This window comes from Microcebus murinus, chromosome 6 (assembly GCF_040939455.1).
Source record: "Microcebus murinus isolate Inina chromosome 6, M.murinus_Inina_mat1.0, whole genome shotgun sequence".
Lineage (NCBI taxonomy): Eukaryota > Metazoa > Chordata > Mammalia > Primates > Cheirogaleidae > Microcebus > Microcebus murinus.
The window spans coordinates 99,518,477-99,540,751 of record NC_134109.1 but is presented as its reverse complement, the minus strand read 5'-3'; the positions used below and the strand labels follow the sequence as shown (position 1 = coordinate 99,540,751).

General features: G+C 36.4%; 2 protein-coding genes across 13 annotated transcripts in view; one reads left to right on the top strand and one right to left on the bottom strand.

Annotated features, from left to right (window-relative positions):
* Positions 1-18,601, top strand: part of HERC1 (HECT and RLD domain containing E3 ubiquitin protein ligase family member 1) — a 217,817-nt gene extending 199,216 nt beyond the window's left edge. For all 11 annotated transcript variants that reach the window (XM_076004460.1, XM_076004459.1, XM_076004465.1 and 8 more), the window contains exons 79-80: positions 14,653-14,762; positions 16,979-18,601. The gene's annotated coding sequence lies outside the window, so the exon portion shown is untranslated. The remainder of the gene's footprint in view (positions 1-14,652; positions 14,763-16,978) is intronic.
* The window catches only part of USP3 (ubiquitin specific peptidase 3), a 73,112-nt gene continuing 51,194 nt past the window's right edge, over positions 358-22,275 (bottom strand). For both annotated transcript variants that reach the window (XM_012758606.3, XM_076004470.1), the window contains 8 exons: positions 20,779-20,892; positions 15,331-15,477; positions 11,676-11,782; positions 11,420-11,500; positions 3,529-3,647; positions 3,132-3,245; positions 2,906-2,973; positions 358-1,172 (listed from right to left, as the gene is read on the bottom strand). In XM_012758606.3, the coding sequence (XP_012614060.1) occupies positions 1,007-1,172; positions 2,906-2,973; positions 3,132-3,245; positions 3,529-3,647; positions 11,420-11,500; positions 11,676-11,782; positions 15,331-15,477; positions 20,779-20,892 (916 nt within the window). In that variant the 3' untranslated portion in view covers positions 358-1,006. The remainder of the gene's footprint in view (positions 1,173-2,905; positions 2,974-3,131; positions 3,246-3,528; positions 3,648-11,419; positions 11,501-11,675; positions 11,783-15,330; positions 15,478-20,778; positions 20,893-22,275) is intronic.

Genomic DNA, 22,275 nt, shown 5'->3' with positions numbered 1-22,275 from the left:
AAAACCCAGAGTAGCAAAGACTTTGTTTCTATGGAAGCAAACCCCACAGTGATACGTGAAGTGTAGGTGACGGTCAAAAATCAATTCTGGAGGTTTGCATCTCAGCCTCAGCCAAACAAGAAGCAAGTCTAAAGTAGACATGCAATTATTTCCACTGCTACAACTAAAGGGGGGAATTGGATACAGGCTCAAAAAAGTAAGGAGAAGCAATGGTTTTATTTTACTAGGTAACACCTATACCATGTAGCTGATCACAGAATTTTTAAAATACTAAATATATTTCATCTTATTTGGACTTTTCTTTACTCTCATCCTATCTCTGCCCATGAACACACAAAACAAAACAATACCCCAACAAATAGAGCAATTCTTGTATTTGCAGTAGAGGTACAACTGAACCAACAGACTGATTTAGTTAGTGCCGATACATAGCAGCCTTGGGACACCAAGAGCAGCAATTACCTGGACTACTTAATGATGCCCTCTCAGTTATCTTTAACAGGCAAAGAGAATGATTACTTAGCGGTCACTGTGAAATCTTGTGGGCCACAAATTACATGAGCACATGATCCTTGATTTAGAGCCAACCTGATCTCCGTTACCGCTCGGAAAAGGCAGCAGGCAGCTATGTCTCTCTTCACAGTCAGGAACGTATCTTGCTGTCAGCATGTGAGAGTAACAAAAGCATTGATGTAAATGTGCCTCAAAGTGAGAACTGAAAACATTAATATAAAAAAGTCAAATAGAACTAAGTTCTTGGAACTACATATAAAAATTGAATTATTACAACTAAAGCAGCAAATCAAAATGTCTGCTGAGGTTTTCTGGTAGAACAACAACAAAAGTAGTTGGTGCCCATGTTTAATAAGTCACTACCATTGATAAAACTAAACCCAAAATAGGAAACTGAAAAGTGCATAATGAAATTAAATCTTGGATCAAGTATTTGTGGAAAATAGGAAATGTTTGTCCGGTACAGTTGATCAATCATGATTTAGAGGAGGTATTAAAGTTTATCTGATCCAGCTTTGGCCTGGCGTTCCACGTAAAAAAGAATGTAGGCCTTTGCCTTCACCACGGTCTCTTCATCAGTCAGTGTTACAGTACTGTCATTGAAATGGAACCAGCGGCCTTCGTGAGTTGCATATGCTGTATAATGTCCAGAACCAACCCTGTGAAGAAAAGGTGAAAGATCAAAGAAAAAGACTGAAATCACAAAATGATCTATACAACCATATAATTCAAGTATTGTAATTAAAGAATAATTCCTAGAGACTTTTGGTTTAAGATGGTTGGTTGAGCTCATGTGTTTACCACTTTCCTTCAAACCCATCAAAAGGACAAGGAATATACTGACACTAAAAAACAGTAATGAGTGACCAGACTGACCAGAAATTGAGGGTTACATAAAACAGATGGTACTGGATTAATGGAGAAACCAAACAGAGATGAGGAACTCTCAACCTAAAAAGCATAGGTCAAGGCCTATGGGAACATGGGAAATCCAGTACTCAGTTTTCCACCAGAATCGTGGTATAAAAACTAAGCTTTAGAAAGAAATCTCCCTCCAAGGAAGCATCTTCCCTGATACCTTAGTTGTCAAGACTTTTCCCCATCAGCAGGACCTACCCACTCACACATGGAGCCCTAGAGTTAGTCCCAGTCAAGAGAAAGGCCTTTCTACGAAAAGGCAGCAGAACAAAGACCCTTATTTACCAATAATGATTGACCTCATTCTTCACTCATTATGATTCTGAATAAACAACCAAAAATCAAATTCTTGAGGGGAAAGAAGTAGCATGAAAGAGAAGTTCCAGGAAGAACAAGTAAATCAATTAACCCTGAGAAATTTAATACAGAAAACTGGAGACCTTTAAAAATTCTAATTAGTACCAATAGTTTCAAGACAATACTACAACAAGAATAGGCTGTTATGAAAAAGTTCTCAAAAAAATGTGATTGCCACAATATAAAAGTTTTATGGTGGAGCTAATTTTTGACTTGGACACAGTTGAAACCCAAATTGGTGACTTGGAAAAAATAGTCCATGGCAGTCTTTGGAAACAAAGAGATAAAAGGCATTAAAGAATAGTTAAGACATGTGGAAGACAGATTCAGGAAACTCACCATACATTTAATAGGGGTTCCAGAAGACAAACTAGAAAAGGAGTCAAACATACAGTGTAAACATTGCCATAAGCTGAAGACACCAAACTAAAAGTGTCCCTACCGACTACCAAGCAGGAATACATATCTGATGATATTTCTTAAATCCAAAGAACTTTCAAAGAGAAAAAAATCAGGTTGCCTATAAAGTAGGGAGAATCAGACTTGTACTGGACTTATTTATAATCCTGTATGAGTGGTGAATAATGTCTACAAAATTCTGAGGGAAAAGGATTTTTCAACATAGATAGTGGTTTGCCCATGTACAGCTCAAAAAGACAGGAAATCAGATGGTATATAGCCTAATAAAAACTTTCAAGGGAAAAAAATAATCAAGAATGTTATTCAACAAAATGAAAAATGCATCTTTAATGTAGATGACATGAAGTTACTCCTAATAATTTCCTGTTTTTTCCCCCGGTTTAAATTTCAGCTGGTGAAGGAAATAATTCTGGAATAAAGATGACTCAGGATTTTGTGCACAAATAGATGGGGTTCTGAGTGCTAGGCTCAAATGAACCATTCTCAGTTTGGGTTTTATGTGCCTTCTCCTAATGCTTCAGGAATACTGTTTCATACCAAAATTAAAGGAAAGTTCTATTTTACCCACTTTAATATATCTGAATCCACTTTGGGGGGGAGTCCAGGATGAACTATCAAAGAGCTGTGCAGAATTGTAGGTCTTTGCTGTGCTGACCACCAGGTGTCCCCAACCCCAGGAAGCCCACTGCGTACTCACCCAGAACCATGGTGCACCACCACAGCAGCGAGGTCGTACAGGCAGTTCTCCGGGCCGCTGTTCTCAGGCTATGCAGAACAAGAGAGAAGGCAGCCCCAGGACTGAGTTAAGAGCAGTGGTCAATGACATCAGTATATCCTACCTTGATGACCTCTACCGTCTGTGTGAAGGCTTAATTTTATTGAAGAGACATCTTTTTACAATGCTAAAACGGAAATCACCTTACCTCTAGTAAGTAGCATTTCATGTCTAGGCCTCTCAGTGGAAATTCTACATATGTATCAACTTTGTTTCTTAAATATGCTGTCCAGTGAAATCTTTTCAAATGTAAGCATAGCACCTGGATGGCAGAGATAAGGACAAAGATTGTGAACACACCTAATTTACCTTTCAAAGTTTAGTACTAATGTCTCTAATATTTTAAGTGCCCTTTCAGTTTTTCTTTTGATCCTTGATATTGCTTCCTTCCATGCATACCTTATGAATTCTCAAAGGGGTCTAGCTTTTACTGAAACCCTAGAGACAAATACAGAATAGTTCACATAGACTAAAGTTATAATCTTTCTCAGCAGTCTAGCATTTTCCCCTTGAAACCACATCATAACTTGAAATGCAACACTTACCTTGGGAAGTTTTTGAATCCAAAACTTTTTTGTGGACTTTTGTTTCTTTTTGCATTTATGGCACATATATAATTCTGTCTCATCAAGTTCCTCTAAGTCAGTAAAACTGCGAAGACAATCTAAAACAAATTGTGGCAGCATTAAAACAAGATGTCTTTTATAGAAGCCATGTACAGTAGAAAAAAGAGTATACTTTGAAGCTGAATGACCCAGTTTTATGACCTTAGAAAAGTCAACTTTTCTCAATTTAAAATGCACACAAAATATAATACCTAGTTTGAAGAACTGTTGTGAGGAAGAGAAATAACATGTGTAGAGCAGTTGGCATCATGCCTGGCATCTGGTGATGATGAATTAACATCAGATGATGTTCATTTTATGAAAGAATTACTCTGGATAATTCTGATAAAAATGTTTTCCTGATAAAATCAAAGTTTTAATAGCAATTTGCTCTCAATATTTTACATTATAGTGGATAAAAGCCCTAAGCTCATAAAAAGTCAAATTTAGATTAAACATTTTCATAGTCATAACTTATTTAAAAATAAACATAGATTACAGAAGGCTATGCTTTCAATCTTATTTGCTACAAACCTCAAATGAATACTTTGCCCAGATTCTCTACTCTCAGTCCCCTAAATAAACCACAGCTACATTTTTTTCTTTTAAAGATTTAATCGTGTAATCTGGAGTTTGGGGTGGGGTGCAGTGGCTCACACTGTAATCTTAGCACTCTGGGAGGCCAAGGCAGGAGGTTGCTTGAGCTCAGGAGTTCAAGACTAGCCCAAGCAAGATCGAGCCCCCATCTCTAATAAAAATAGAAAAAAATTAGCTAGGCGTGGTGGCACACACTGATAGTCCCAGCTACTTGAGGAGGCTGAGGCGGGAGGATTGCTAGAGCCCAGGAAGTTTGAGGTTGCCGTGACCTAGGCTGATGTCATGACACTCGCCCAGGCAACAGAGTGAGACTCTGTCTTAAATTAAAAAAAAAAAAAAAATCTGGAGTTTGGTAAACTACAGCCCTAAATCAAATCCAGCCAGCTACCTGGTTTTGTAAATAAAGTTTTGTTGGAACACAGCCGCACCCATTTGTTTATATATTGTTTAGCTGCTTTTACAGTAAAATAGCTGAACTGAGTCGCTGGGGCAGAGACCTCTATGTACTTGCAAAGCCTAAAATACAGTTAAGTCCTCACTTAACGTCATGGACAGGTTCTTGAAAACTGATTTTAAGTGAAACAATAATGACATTTTGATAATGTTTTCCCCCATCAATACTGTAATAAAACATTAAAGGGAACAATGTTATTCAAAGACCTTCTGTATGTCATTTCACTTAAAGTTGCAGTTTCTAAGAACCTATCAATGACATCAAGTAAGGACTTACTATAGGCCTTTTATAGAAAGTTTGCCGCCTCCTGATATAATCAATCATATATTCAGAAAGTATATATAAACCATATGTTATTGTTCTGCAGAAAAAATATGCATGTCTATGTACTCAGAACTCAGGGCAAGAGATGGATTCTGTCCAGTACTAGAGAAACCACAGTCTGTGCACATCTTCTCCTGAAGTTGTGCAGTGGGCAACCTGTGCGGCCGAGTCACGGCAGGAGCCCCTTTAGACACTTCTTGTGTGCCTCTTTCCAATCACAATTCCCCTACCCCCCCCTTAGCTGGAAGTAGCCATTGTCCTGACTTTTGTGCTAATCACTTCTTTACTTGTCTTTATAGACCACATATATGTATGTATGTATGTAACCTTAAGCAATTATTATAATAATATCAAATATTATTTGTTTGAAAAGTTGGTTAGTAAGCAAAAACCTAGCTGTGTAAGAAAAGGCAACACTGTCTCTGTACTCAGAGTTTCCAGGCCGTCAGCCTTAGCGTCCACGAGAGTATTAGAGCACCTTCAGGGGAAGTTAGTGGTGGCAAGGTGTAGCAAGGCTCTGGTGTGGGCTGGGTACTAGAGAGGCCGGCACGGGGTCAGCAGCCCATGCACTCTTGAAGATACCTTCGCTTCTCAATTCCAACACCTAGAAGGCACATCCTACCCCTGTCTCCCCTCAACTCTCACTTCTTTCGCTGAGCCTTTCCCAACCTCCAGTGGACTGTGACCATTCTTTCCTCAATTTTTGTCCTAATCAATCCCATGAATACAACACATTGCTAACTTGCTATTGTGTGTCAAGGACAGGTCCAGGAAAGGATACGTTATTTCAGTGTTACATTTCCTGAAGGAAGTGTCAGACACTAAACCCAAACAAACTTGTAAATAAAGTGATGCTGTTCTCACTTAGTGGGGCTGCCCAAGTTCCACATCTCTAGCTATAAAGAGCACTGACTTCGCAGACTGACTGGCACAATGAATCCCTTAGACTGGTCGCTATGGTGCTTGTGAGCTCTGAAGCCGAAACCATGGGAGCTTTCATCAGCAAGTGTTTGTTGCATCATGTAAAGAGCTGTGGCCTTGGCAGAGCAGTCACAGGGAAAATAAAGATGAAGAAAGAAAAATAGAATTTTCCACATTTAAAATTAGCATTTGAACAGTCAAATTAGAAAAAGAAGAGAACATCTTCAACATAATGAAGGCTCTATATAACAAAACCTACAGTGAACATTATACTCAATGGTAAAAGACTGAAAGCTTTTTCCTTAAGATCAGGAAAACAAGGATGCCTGCTTTTGCCACTTTTATTCAACAAAGTATTAGCCACATACTTTTCGTCTTCCCTGCCTTCCTTTCCAAGTTGCTTAAACTTACAGGGTGACCTCTGGTCCCTCAGCTGACTTATGCACAAGACAGTGCAACATTCCCTCCTGAATTCCACTCCTGAGATAATCAATGTGAACAGCACAGTATATGCTATTTATGAATTTTAATTCACATTTTTTAAGCTTATGTAAATAGAACCACTCCACACATATACTTCCATGAACAGGTTTTTAAAATATTTTGTAACTATGTTTCTATGGCATAGCTATTAATCAAATTTATCTTTCTTCCTATATAATACAACTTATTAAATCAATGCCCTATTGGTGGACATTTAAACTGTTTCTGATTTTCTGCACTAACAGAGTTTTATTAGGTCTAAGGAGATGCCTATTAAAAGTGGTGATCACCAGTCTCCAGAAACAACTGTACCAATTTATACTCGTAACACCAAGATGAGAGTGCCCACTTTGACTAAGAACAGATATTATCTCTTTATCACTTTCACCAATCTTGTTTTACTTACATTTTCTTGAATATAAGTGATTAATATTTTTTCAAATATTATAATGACCATTTGTATTTCTTTTTCTTATGCATATACATTGCCCAGGTAACCTTTTTCATATATATTAGAAATATTTGTTTCAAGTTTATCTTCTCTTTCCATTTGTTTAATGGTCTTTTACTATTATGCAAATAGTATATGAATAGTCATGAATGAATAGTAAAAATTTATATATGAATTTTTTCCCCTTTATGGGGTCTGGCCTTGGTGATATACAAAGAAAGATCTCTATGACAAGACCACAAAGATGTTTTCTTATAGTGTCCTGTGGTTTTATATTTCATATTTAAATCTTAAAACTTCTAATTAATCTAGGAAAAGATGTGAAGGATGAAATTAATGTTTCCCAAAATTAATTTTCATGTATAAGACCATTTATTGACTAATTTCTTTTCCCATTGATTTGAAATTTTGTGTCATATAATAAACTTCCATAAATGCATTTTTGTACACAGCACCTGCTATTTTAGTAGTTCTAGGACATTTCCTACCCCATTTCTATCCTGCTCCTTTATCTTCATTTTTAAAATATCATTAGCTCCTCTTGAGAATTTCTGCTTAGAGAGGAACTTTTGAACAAATTAGAATAAACTTAGGGAGTAATTTGGAAGAAAACTGACATCTCTACCATATTGGGTTTTCCCATCCAAGAGTATGACATGGCTCTGTTTATAAATGGACAAATGCCTGAATAAAGTATCATTATTTTCTTCATCTAGGACTTACATATTCCTTATTAAATTTATTCTTAAGTACTTTTGAGTTTTTATTGCTACTACAAATAGGATCTTTTGCTACGTATAGAAAAGCAATTGTTTTTTTGTCTGTTTATTTTCTATTTGGCCACTTTACTAAACTTTTTAGCTCCATGTTTAGAATGTCTTTATCGAAGTTAATACCTGTGTTTGATTAAAAAAAAATTAAGGACTCCTAGAAGAGCAGACCCCTCCTGCCCAGTCTTGCTCTCTGTGACAAATAATTTTCCAACTGATTCTCTTAAAATATTCTAGGTATATAATGATCTGCAAATGTTAACAATTTGGTCTTTCCTTTTCCATGATTTATTCTTATTTCTTTTTCTAGTCTACTGCCTTCTTCCTCTGGCAGAGATTTTGAGTGATCTTGTCAGTAGCAGGCCTCCTGGCTTACTCCTGGCTTGAATGAAAAATCATTAGTGCTTCACCATTACCCATGATAGCTTCTGACGGATAATCCTTCTCAAGTTAACATTTCTATTCCTAGCTTAATAAAAGTTTTTTCTTGGCCAGGCGAGGTGGCTCACGCCTGTAATCCTAGCACTCTGGGAGGCGAGGCAGGCGGATTGCTCGAGGTCAGGAGTTCGAAACCAGCCTGAGCAAGAGCCAGACCCCGTCTCTACTATAAATAGAAAGAAATTAATTGGCCAACTAATATATATAGAAAAAATTAGCTGAGCATGGTGGCACATGCCTGTAGTTCCAGCTACTTGGGAGGCTGAGGCAGCAGGATTGCTTGAGCCCAGGAGTTTGAGGTTGCTGTGAACTAGGCTGACGCCATGGCACTCACTCTAGCCTGGGCAACAAAGTAAGACTCTGTCTCAAAAAAAAAAAAAAAAAAAAAGTTTTTTCTTCTTTTAATCAGTAATGGAAGTTTTTCAAAACCTATTTGGACATTCTGATTTATCTGCCCCTAATAAAGTATGTTTTCTGATGTTAAACCAACCCTACTTGGTCTCTGTGTATTACTTAGTACATTACTGGATTCTATTTAGTAATATTTTATGTAGTATTCTTTGACCTGTAATATAAATGAGATTAAGCTATATGTTATCTTTCCTTTCTGGTGATATATTTGTTATGTTTTAGAACATGGATCATTTTAGCCTTTCATAATATGCATATTTTTAGTTAAATAACTTCAAATCCCAAGGGTCTTTCTCACCATCACCTCTCCTTTTTGAATAAAAACTAAGCTTAACAATTACAGATCCAGAAAGTACTACCAAACAAGCTGTTCTTGCCAAGTAGACTCAAAGCATATATCAGATAATCACAAATCTCCATCTCATCAATCAAATAAAGTCCATCATTCTCTTGATATCCAAGAAGAGAAGTATGGTTACTGACAAGAGTAGTAAACAAAAATGAAGAATTTCCCATGCCCTAGATAGTAAACAAGAATGAAGAATTACCATACCCTATCAGCTATAATTTTTAAAACCAGATAGTAGGCTCTTTAACAAAATAAAAATCAGGTCTGAGAATTGAGGAAAGCCACCCCAGAGCAGAAACATGCTTCAGGCCAAACCTTAAACCCCTCAGGATGGTCTGTACCCCTGGAGCTAATACCAGTCACATCAGATCAATGAGTCTATGCCAAGGAAAATACTATCAGGGATGTGAGACAAATGTCATATGCCACTTTCCTTGTTTATGGCACCACACACCTATAAGCTGTGTCATAAACTCTCCTCCTAGATGGTCTCAAGAAATGAGACTCTGCCTGGTATTAAAGTATTCCAGGATAAATAACAACTGGAATGTTACAGAAGGCAGTGAGAACCATGCATATAACCAACTCAGCATGGGGAGACAGAACAAACTAGTGTCTCTGGGTCTCCTGACCAAAGATCATCTAGATTTACTGTTTTGTTAAACATCAGAAACTACTGTTCAGATATATATCCATGTTATTTATAATGAGGAAGTTTTTTTTTTTACTAATGTCAATGTTATTACTGTTCTTATTATAGAATGTATAAGAGGAATTCATAATCCAATTTCAATTATATAGTTTGAGGCTATCTAATTCCTTTAATAATTTAATTCCCACGATTTAGACTGTAAATAATCAGATATTTGTTTTTATGATTAAGTTAGCAGGTATTCACATGCCCTAGATAGAAAATGATATGGCATTTTTTATCAAGCATATTGTGTATTTTCTTAATGTCAAATAGGCCATATATTTTGGGAGGAAGTGGAGTGGATGAGGCTTCCTGAAATTTCTTCTGTACTCCTCTTCAAAGGAGACAATCAACACTGGCTGAGCAGGCAGGGAACAAACTGAAAGCATCTATAAAATGTTTCATATACAGAAACATTCCTTACTGTGCAGTATCTATGATTGTCAACCTATGAGGGATTTCCAGAAATCCTGAGCAACAGTGCCACAAGCATGACCTCTGCTGCTTCAACAAGCCAAATGTCTCACAATGCACAGAACACCAGTGACAGAGGGAAGACTATCCCTTCCCCAACAGAAAGTTCTATTTCTACTAGGGTAATTTGATCCTAGAGCAGCACTGTCCAGTAGAACTTTCTGCAATCATGGAAATGTTCTGTATCTGCTATCCAATATAGTAGCCACTACCTCCACATGGTTACTAAGCACTTAAAATGTGCTAATATGACTAATTACAAAATTAATTTTATTTTAATTAAATTTTAATAGCCACACGTGACTTGTGGTTACCATGTTGACAGTGCAGTCTGTTTTTAAAAAATGATATGTATGTATGTATACATGTACACACACACACATATTAATCACCATAACAATACTCCCTAAAAGTTAAAGAAAAGAATGACTTTTAGTGAACATATAATTCAAGGTAGAACTTACAAGCTTCAGTGTAGAGCTTCATAATGACAGAATACAGACTAGACCCTCTTTCTTCTATCCTAGCTCTTCTTTAAATGACACGCAAGAACAATTAGGCATTTTAATGGTGACCTGTTTGTACACTTATGGTCTAGGATAAAATTTTAAATAAGGTTTTTTTGCTTTGACTAAAGTAGCTAATATTCAACAAGGAAAAGATATATTCAAATTTCCCAAAGTAAATGTGAACTTTAACAGTCTTGCACTTAAAAAGAGGCTTCAGAACTAACCAACAGTTACATCACCAATGGATTCTCAAAGTATTATTCATACCAAGGAATTAATAACACCATAATTTATAGATCTTTGCTGAGGCATTCTTTCTTCCTATAGCTACTAGGGGGATACCCATAGAATAAATTCTGTTCAATTTGGTCAGAAAAATTTTTGTTATAGACCTTTACTATTTTAAAAAGCCAGTATTAAAAAGAGAAAGGTGAGAAATATTTTGTGCTTCACCAAGTATTATCTTATGGCACATATTTTTTTTGAGACAGAATCTCACTCTGTTGCCCTAGCTAGAGTGCCGTGGCATCAGCCTAGCTCACAGCAACCTCAAACTCCTGGGCTCAAGTGATTCTCCTGCCTCAGCCTCCCAAGTAGCTAGGACTACAGGCATGTGCTACCATGCTCGGCTATATTTTTCTATTTTGGGTAGAGAAGGGGTTTTGCTCTTGCTCAGGCTGGTCTTGAACTCCTGAGCTCAAACAATCCACCCGTCTTGGCCTCCCAGAGGGTTAGGATTACAGATGTTAGCCACCATGCCCAGCCACGTATTTTTATTAAATGGAATTTTTTGGGGTAGGAAAAGATATTCAAGTTATAACACAAATTCATTAAAGATATTAAAGATATTATAATATCATTAAAGATATTAACAACATAGCACATATAGATAGAGCTCCTAAATCTAATTCAGCTATTTAAGGAAAAAAAATTCTACAACATTAAAGTATCTTTACCTCGTAATGAACAAACTGGTCCATTTTCTTGATTCTTAGAGCGCTTACTTCTGAACTGACTTGGAATATCTAGTGAAAGGTCTTAAAAGGAGAGAGGAAAACAGCTATTAAAGGCATATCATGTAACTATACTCAAAAAGTAATTTCAAAAACTGATGTATTTGTAAAAATTTCTCTTTACTGTCTTATTTTTCAAAAGAAACATTAAAATTATTTTAATAAAATATCATATATGCACATGCCAAATATGTCTTACCTAGGAATGGATCAAACTTTCTAGATTCTGTCCCACATATGAGGCAGTTAACCTCATTTTGGAGAATGCCTCCGAATATAGCTGTGACAACAGTAGATGCTCCATTTCTAAAGAAAATCACCACACAGGAAAACATCTCAGTAAAAAACAGTCTCCTTGACATTTAAAAACTGAAATAAATATTTGTAAAAGCACCTATAGGTGACTTCTTTTGGAGGAACATGTAAATCATTTATATTTACTTATATTACAAAGTAGTACAAAAAGTTCAAAACCATATAGACACATAATAAAAGATTATAAGCCACTGGCTTCCCCCAACCCCCTTTTCTAATCCCACTATCAAAACAAACAGACATGTGTCTGTTTGTCTTGTACATGACTATGTGTCATGTACAAGAGCAAGATGACCCTTCCATACCCTCCCCTCAGTGTATTCCTCAGAAAACAGAGAACTGCCTTGTTATTTGAATCTCTGCAAGGCCTCTCATAGGGAATTTTCAAAATTACTTGACTTTAAACAAAAAGCCTTGTTGACAGCTCACTTAATACTGTAAATATATAATTTCTTTGTAGACAGCAAGAATATACCATTTTAAGAATAATAAAAAACACCTGTCCTAATGCTACTAACTTCTCTGTTCCATCAAAGATAAAACAGGACTAACAGGAGGAGTACCCACACCTCAGAGGCCCAGTGTGAAGATGAAATAAGTGTAAGAGCTTTTAGAAGACTGCTTACCAAAAAGAAAATGTTTGCCACAAACATTTTCTTTTTCTTCATGCTTTATTAGCATGAAGTCAGATTATACCTGCATCTTGCTTTTGTTTTTTTCCCCCAAATATATGTCTTAAACATGTACCTCATTCTGACAGCTGAGTGGTGTGTCACATGGGCATACAATGGACACAGAACCAAGAAAGTACACCAGTGAGTATGACTAGCAAGTGATTATATAGCACCTACTATATGCAGGCTCCATTCTAGGTTTGTTCTTACCATTTATTAAATCAATTTATCTCCACAACAACTCTATAACATAGATACTGTTTATCTAAAGTAGGTAACTCAAGGAAGCTGAGGTCCAGATGTTAAGTAACTTGGCCCAAGGTCACACAGCTAGTCTGGCCTGACCACCTGCTCTTCATACTGCTCCTTCTCTTAATGTAACCGACATAATATTAATGGGTATTGAGGTAGCATCAGTTGTATGCTATCATTAATAGTACTACAATGAACACTGGTATTTTAGTCTTTATGCATTTATGCAGTTACTTGAGTCAGTGTATGTTTTTTGTTGCTGTTGTTTTGAGACAGAGTCTGACTCTGTTGCCTGGGCTAGAGTGCTGTGGCATCAGCCTAGCTCACAGTAATCCCAAATTCCTGGGCTCAAGCAATCCTACTACCTCAGCCTCCCAAGTAGCTGCAACTACAGGCATGTGCCACCATGCTCAGCTAATTTATATATATATATTAGTTGTCCAGCTAATTTCTTTCTATTTTTTTTAGTAGAGACAGGGTCTCACTCTTGCTCAGGCTGGTCTCAAACTCCTGAGCTCAAACAATCTACCTGCCTCAGCCTCCCAGAGTGCTAGGATTATAGGCGTGAGCCACCGTGCCCAGCCCCAGTATATGTTTTTTTACTAAGCAATTTAAGGTAGTTTCTGTTACTTGCAATCAGTTACTCCTAAAACACTGACTGTATTTTTGACCCACTCCAAATTAAACCTACTGCAATGATGAAGCAGATAAAACCTACCCCCGCAATTCTTTTATTTGAAAAGTCTGATTACTTCTCTATGAAAGGGCTTCCTTCCTTTACTGGCAAAACAAATAGGCAGTAACTTTACTATTTTTTTTAAAGTGTGGTTTGTAAGACATACTGGCTTTATTAAATTAAATTTTTTAAAAAAGGAAGACACATTGGGAACTACAGGACACAACAGCCATTTCAGGTTTATTAACTATGTCATTAACAAAGGACATAGCAAGTCTTAGCTGTCTGACATGTATGACATTAAGTTTAGGTATATCATGACTTAAAACAAGATTTGTAAATAAATTTCAAAATCACTGTTCCATTTATTATAACTTCACTTGAAGAGTGTTTAAATATTGACCACTTGGACAGGCTCTTATACTACTAGGGTCCTTTACAGCTGCCAAAGTCTTTTACGTTGGCTCTAATAATTTTCTATATACTAAAAAGAACACATCTGCCATTTATTTCTGCCATACCACTACCCTCAACCCCACCCTAGTAGGGAGGGTATGTGTTGATATGAGTAAACACTGATATTCACAGTAGACTTTTTTCTAGTTTTAGGAAATTTCCTTAGATCTTGAAATGCCTCCTCCAATGCACTGAAGGAAATAAAAGGAAACCTGAAATTTTTAATATTTGATGATAAATTTTTTCTTTGTTTCTCACTAATGGAACTTACAATTACTGTTCTTTAAAATGTTACAAAAGGGGTTAGATTAATATTTAAAACTCATAAGGTACTAAAAGAACATCCTATGAGTATTACACTATGTGATTCCATGGGGTACTTGAGAATAATATAAAATCATAAAGACATATACCCTCTCATTTTACACAGATTATCCTTGATAGAGCCCAGCTCAATTTCTTTGTATTTGAAAATGCCACGATAAAATGCAAAGCAGAATTTTTCATTTAATACTATATTTCTAATTTGGTGCTAGCAGGAAGAACAATTCTCACAGGCCACATACATGTCCTTCCCTTTCTAAGTTGGGTTCTAACAGGATTCATAACTACTGGGAACTGGAGAGACCAACATTTTGAGAAGTACAGCAATTCACACTGGTTGCTCTTCTCTCCCACTGCCAGAGTAGCTATGAGCTGCTTAGTCATTAGAAAGACCTAGTCTTACCAAATTAGATTTATGAACTGTCAAGCAATACTACAGCAGCACCTGTATGTTACTTACTCTTCTTTTTTTCTTTTAGGAGTCTGTCTTCTTATAAGTCCCTTTCCTATATAGGTCAATACTGACAAAACTTCAAAAAATTTGAATAAGAGAAGACTACAACTGACCAAAATCCAGGCTGAAGTAATAGTAAGTCATCCCTTTCTCAGCAAAATAAATGTTCTGATCTCAGTGAATATTTTGGGCTCTCAGTGCATGGGAAAGCAATCCAAAAGGTTATTTTTTTCATATTGAAAGGTAAGAAAAATTTCTGAGAACTTACAAATGCTTCAATTTCATTAAAGAACTGATCAACTTTTAGGAAAATTCACACTCAAAGCATTTTAAACTTTGGTTTTTAGTGAACAAATGTAATTATTTTGGTATATGAAAATTAAATCTCCTACCCATTATTCAATACATTTGGAAGAAAATCTTTTAAATGTTAAATTAAATAAATATTTTCTATTTTTTCAAGTTTTAAAATGATCTATACCAAATAATAACAATCAGAACTACATCAAGATGCAAATACAAGATACTTCTGATCTGGAAGCAAGAGGCACATGCTAGTCCACTTGCTCACAAAGTTCAAGTGCACACAAGTTTCAGCAAATGTCCAGGAAACACCTCTACCTTCTATTTAAATATAACACACAGTAAAACCAATAGAAATGTATGAGGCCCTCCTAGAAAGGAAAAGGAAACTAAATCTTACATGCAACATTTGTTACTTGCAGATAGAGTCGAATTCTCCTGAAGAATTGCCGAGTGGGAAACACCATTGAAACCATCCTGAAGTTCCAAGTGTAGGTGGTCCAAAAGATAGCGCATGAATTCATGGGCGTCCTGCTGCTGATAGCCCCTTGAAGCAAACAAAAACACTCAGTCACTGGGGAGGTTCTGCCTGCCCAGCCACACAAGCTGGGGGACGGGGAGATTGGGAAGGCCAGCAGCCCTGCGCTCACGAGCACAGCCAGGCTTCCATACCCTCGAACCCGCCAGCTCCACGGGCAATACGTAACATTTCTCTTCAGGAGAGAATTCTACTTAAAAATAAATTTGAAAACCACAGAATATTAGAGCTGGACTTGTAATGATTTCCTCAACTGACCTCCTCACTGCAGAGATGAGGAAGTTGAGGGAGCGAAAAAGGGTGTGTGTGACTTGCCTAAGGTCCTACAACAAGACAGTAACGGAAATGGAACTAAACCTGTGTCTCCTGGTGGACTGAGTCTTCCTGCTGTCCCACACAAGCTCGCTATATAGCAACTAAGTATCAATATATTTTCAAGTATTCCTTCTAAAGCTCATATGAATAAAAATGTTAAAATTCACAATCAAAAGCAAAGTTGGTAGTTCCTTTATATATCTAAGGAGGTGTTTTAAACTTATTTAATATAACATCTATTTTTTTCACGACTTCAAAGGTGAAATCTTTTAGGTTATAATATCTGAAATTATATCACACACAAAAAAGTCTAATTCTCTCCCCAAAATAGTCCAATATTCAAGTCATTTTACTAAAATGTATAATGAAAACCAGTACCTTGCATTTTCATCAGATGAAAACATACCCATTCCCTTTTTAAAAAACAATCTGCCTCTTAGTTCTACTTACCCAGGTTAATTTTTTTCAATCTGCCTAATGTAATGTTTCTAACCACACTATGATTTCACTCTTCTTGTATCAAAATACATTATTTTCTAATGTTTCCTATAGCATTACAAACATTTTCTTTAACCTACCTGAGATCACGGAACACTCAGCTCTTCTATAAAGGTAGGCATAGGTTTCTGTTGCAACTTGAGAAATTTATCAGAAAATAGTCTCTGCTTTTCTAATTCTGACTGAAGAAATATTTATAACTCCATTTTTAAACATTTAAACGTATCAATTCATGGCCTTATCTAAAAGCCTTAATAAACATTATTTAGTATGTTAAATTCAACAAATTTCAGTTATCCTTTTAATTATTTTCCAAATTATATAATCTGGGCTTCAGAATTCACTCTGTAGTCAACTTGGGCTTCTCTTGCTTTATAATCATGTTAAAGGATTCAGGTGCAGTGTTTTTTTTTTTTTTTTTTTTTTCTTTTTTTTTTTTTTTTTTTAAGAACATGTTCTGTAATAAGGTGCAGTGTTTATGTTTTGTATACATATTTCAGCAATGTCACCCAACAATTGTTTGAGAATTAATGAGGAAATGAATTATGAAGAACCAACTGGTGTCTCTGTGACAGAGCAGAATTAAGAGAGAAAAGACGACAGAGGGAAAAAACAGTGGCTCCACTTTTAACACTTCCTTCTCTTTATTTATTTGTGACCTCAAGTAAAGATTACCACTTCTCCTTAATATCCACAGAAGGAGCAACAGAAAACCTATGTCATGAAAATCTTGGGAGGAATCACAGTTGGTGAGCACACTGCAAACACAGAAAGCCTAAAGGATCTTGAAGCAACCTTTCTGAACGGGGGCCAAGAGAAGATCGCTGCTGAAGCACAAGGCACAGGAGCACCAGGGCAACTGTCTCTTCCCAACCTTTCACCATCTAAAATGCCCGGGATACATTAGAATTTTAGTTCCTGTTCATGTTTAAAATAACTCTAACATTCATAAGAAAATTCTAAGTTATTATTTTGGCCAAAGTACTTGCAAACCGAAGTAAGTTAAATTTAGCTATTCTTGTCCAGTATTTGGCACCAATCATGGCTGAGTTTCCTCAAGACAGAAACGCCAGGAAGTGAAAATGACAAAAATGATTTTGTGTTTACAAACATAAACACACAAATATGATAGCAAAATTTCTAGCTAGAAGAATATGGTTTAAATATAAAATATCAATAGCATAGTATTTTTAAATATTTCTGTATTTACAAATATCCCCAAATATTATCATTAAAGTATTACATGCATATATTGCCTATAAAGCCAAGAAAAACAGCTAGAAAATATAAGAATGTTTCAGTAATTTATTCATCCACCATTTTTAAACATTAATTATAATAAGAACTGATTTTTTTAAAAAACTATAGAAAGTTCTGTTTTGGGAAGTCAAGGCAAATATATTCAATCAGCTTGTACATAAATGATCTGATTTCAATTATCAAGAGACTTTCCTGAAGAGTGTTAGCATTAAGCTCGATCCCAAGAAAGAGATAGGGACCACAAGACAAACACTGTGAGTAGAAGCACATGCCATAAGAATAAATTAAGATAAGACAAAATCATGTTAAGAAAAGCAGGGATCAATTAGTAAAGGCTAGCAGAAAAGACTATCAAAATCATAAAAGCACATACTCTTTAACCTAGCAATTACTCTTACAGATCCCTGCATATGTATATATAAGACTATTCACTAGCGTGCTATTTGGAACAGCGAAAGATTAGAAACAATCCATAAAGCCACTGGTGGGGACTATTAAATAAATTATGAAACAACTATAACATGGTCTGAGGAAGTCATTTATATACTGATATGAATCATCTCAGAATACAGAAAGGATGACACATAGCCAATTATGTTAAGAATTACATAAACACAAACACGCACTTGCTAGTTAGCGTATGTAAACAAAATATCACTGAATGGATACAGAGAAATTTAGTAACTACGTTGCTTCCAGAAAACAGACCAAATGGCTAGGGAATGGAACAAAAGAAAAAACACATTCACTGCATATTTCTTTTTACTTTTGAATTGGGGGGCATGTATACTTTTGCCTATTTAAAAAAATAAACTTTAAAGTATTTTTATGAAAACAAAAAGGACAGCAGGAGCTGGACACACTATGAAGTCCCAAGAAGTATGGAAAGTAGACATGTATGTTGGAAGAGGTCAAAACTTCAGGAAAATTTCCCCTGCTAGGCTTTTGGTATGAGTGGGAAAAATGAAAGTATAGATTTGATTTCTGTACCCAAAGCTGTTGGTTACATTTATAGTGTATATTTTTCTGCGTTCATTTATTAAAGGAAAGTTGTTCCCTACTTCTAGATGTGTGTTTGTATTTCAGAGTCCTCATATTTCACTCAGGGGATCAAGCAAGGAAAATGGGCTTTCTAAACTTAAAAAAATATTTTACTTTGGGATTATAAATAAATATAAACATAACTGAAGACTCATGCACTTTCACATAAGCACACTAGGAGAATCTTACCCTGCATACATAATAGGAATAAGGGGCATAAGAAGACAGCCCCACCTCCCTGCCTCACTCCTGAGCAGTGTGCAGTGATCCTGCACTAAACTTTATCCATGACACAACCTCAAGACCTAGATCTAACCAACAGGAAAATTATTCATTGATTACATGAAAATGGACAACAATCTCAATTACTACAGAAGCAAGAGAAAGCCCAGCTGAGAATATAAAAGCAGCCTATTCTTATCAGTGATCAAGAGTTGATGTATATCAGAAATCACCCCAGAGACTCCAGGCTAAATTCCTCAATCTGGTTACCTTTTCTAAAAGTTCTTTCCCTTTATCAGCCGGAATTTAGAATGTTGAAATTGAGCAACTAAAAACTAAACCATGCTCACAGTTGGGCTACTGAAACTTGAAAGGACAGAGATGTAAGGAAGGCTTAGAGGAAAAGTAGAATGCTGTTGTATAAAAATATAATATTTCTAAACTTCTCAGAGAGGGACCTTGGTCACCATGGGGACCGAGGAGAACTATAAAATTAGTGGGGCCTCACTCAAAGCATGTGGACAGATTACTGTCAACACGTCTATTATTAACCAACTCTGCAAACCTGGATTCTAATTTTAGTCACGACACCTACTTAGATGTATAAGATTGAACAAGTAGCTTCTGCTCTCTCAGTTTTGTAAATAAATATAAACATAACTCAAGATTCATGCACTTCCACACAGGCATGCCATAAGAATCTTACCCAGCATGCCTAATAGGAATAAAACCCCTCCCTGCCTCACACCCCTCTAAAATGGGGTAACACTTCCCACCTTGGCTGGAATTTTGTTCTTGTTTTTACGTGAAGATCAGATATAAAATATTTAGCATTTGGCACACAATAGGCATTCAACAAATGGAAACTATTATTGTATAATAATAAGACACAAAGATTAAATCTTTATCAAGAGTCTAACTATAGGTGGTTATGTTAGAAATTTTATATTAAGTCCAAACCTGACTAGTGGTTAACAACAGTCATTTCTACCTTTCCTACTTAGAGTCCAGACATTCTAAAATTTTTATAAAATCAGTCTTTCCTAAGGGAAGATTTAAATGGCATGATACATAAAAGTTTCCTTCAAAATAAAGACCAGAGTTAAAATAGTTACTCATGTCAGATCCTCAAGGTTAGACTGTTTAGCAAGGCAACAAATTACAGTTCTTTGAAGTTATTATTTTTAAACATTTCTCTATATTAAAAATATATCTATTAGGCAATACAGCAAGATATATCATTAAGTTTTACTACATCAAGCTATTCTTTAAAGAAGGAGAAGGATGTAAGAGTCCTTCCTGATTTATCCTTGCTTCAGAAGAATAAAGTCAGCAGAAGGTGGCAAAAGCTGTTGTCAAATACCTGCAGTGCCCCAAATCTGCTATTACCTGAATCCCTACAGGGGTGACTAACCTGGGAGAAGAGGCCGGACTCCTCTGGCAGTGAGGCTAGAGAGAACTCACCAGCAACACAGCATGCTATAGCAGGCTGTGGGCAGCTGCCTTCTGGACGGTGAATCCTAATGGATTTGACTACAGTCTTCCAAGAGCTTCAGAACTCAGACCTGAACAGTTACTATAATAATATGAATTTCCACTGATCACACAAGGATTTTTTTAGTTGGAATAGTAAGACAGTTTATGATAGTAGTTATTCTTTATAAGATTGTGAAAGAATTAAGGAAATTCTGTTCCATATGCTTTCTTGGAGCACATAAGTTATTTATAAGGGGTTTATTTTTATAACAACAAAATACCCTACCCTTTGTTAAAGACATTTCTAATGTCTATTATTTAAATAAACACATTTGTTTAGTCAGATGTATTCAATTTCTGCTCTTCTAAAAAAAAAACAAACCAAATCAGTTTTTATTATTTAGAATATTTACAGTGCCACCACTTTATCCGAAATTATTTTAGGAACAGCATAAATTGCTAATATTTAAAAAATATCTTTCTTTAAATCATACTTACCTAAAATTCGGCATAATCTTCCAAACAACATAAAATAAGGACTCTGGGCTAAATGCAGTCTGGCTGCCTTGCCATAAAGCACAGAGTGTTTTTCTAAACTCTTCTACCAAAGACCTGGAAAAGACAAAGGGACAATACCCTCAGCATTAGTGGGAGGCTATTCCAATGCATGTCCAATTGTGTAAAATGGATAATAAATAAAAAACAAAAGCTTAAAAAGGGTTTGATTATTTTCTGAACTAAGTCTGACAGCTAAGAGCATCTCAAAAATCCACATAAGTAGCAGTAATTACTGACAAAACTAGTTCTTCTAACCATATGGTTAACTGAGTGTGCCAAAGCACTGCCATATTTGTACACTGAGTCAAAAAAAATACACACACACAAAAATGACAAAGTAATAGATAAGTTACAAGCCCAATTACTGGAGAATGTACATTTTAAAACTTAAAACAGGCCACAGGCTCCCTTTCTCCATATCCTTGTCCCTCTCCAACACTCCCAGCCCCAGCTTGTGCCCCCCTCTGCTCATCTCCCCTCAGAGAGCACATGTGGCCACAGAACCTCCCACTCAGCTCTACACCAGGGGCTCTCAGATCCAAATCTGAAAGTCAGATTTTCTCATGACCAGTGTTATTCAGGTTCCTCCAGTTTCCAGAAGGAATTTCCTACTGCAGTTCCTCTTGCCACTTCAATCTCCATGTGTACTAAACTGCTCAAGTACCTCCTACTCTCTGCACTCTCCCTACTCTCACCCAACGTCCATTCCCTTCTCTCACAGGAATGCAACTCCCATTTTTTGCTGGGGGCATGAACTCTCAGAATAAAAAATACTGAGGGGGTCCAAATTCTGCAAAATTTCCTAAAGAGAAAGAGCAGTACTTCATATTAATCCCTTCCTTCTTCCTGCTGGCTGGAATAAGGACATAAGGATGCAGCAGCGCCAGTACTATCTTGGACTATGTGAATGGGAGCCCTACCCCAGGGCTGGTGGAACAGAAAGCCAGAAGGAGCATGATGACTTTGTGAAACAGCCCTAGATAGACAACCTATCTGACATGAGAAAACAAACCATGGATGTTTAAGTCACTGTTGATTTTGGTTTTCTATGTATGTAGCCAAACTGATATACTTCTCCCCAACTTCAATTTCTCTGTCAATATAAACACCATACTCTTGGAAACCTGATTGGTATCTCAGAGAAGCTCAACCTTTGTTAGCTTGTAGGCATCTGGGATTCAAATCAGCCTTTTGACTTTCTAGTACTTAAACCCTCCTCCTATGTCTGGGGAATTCCCCACCTTAAACCTCCTGGTGGGAGTCAGAGTTTGCCTCCCACTGGGCCTAGAAAGAAGGATGGATGGATGGATGGAAAGAACATGAGCAGGGTGAATTAAGGGTCAGGTGAAAATGCCTGCCTGAAGCTGCTTGTTTGCTGAGTGTGAAGGTCAGCCGAAGAAAACAACTGACCTGTAAGGAAGTTGTTAAAGAAATTAA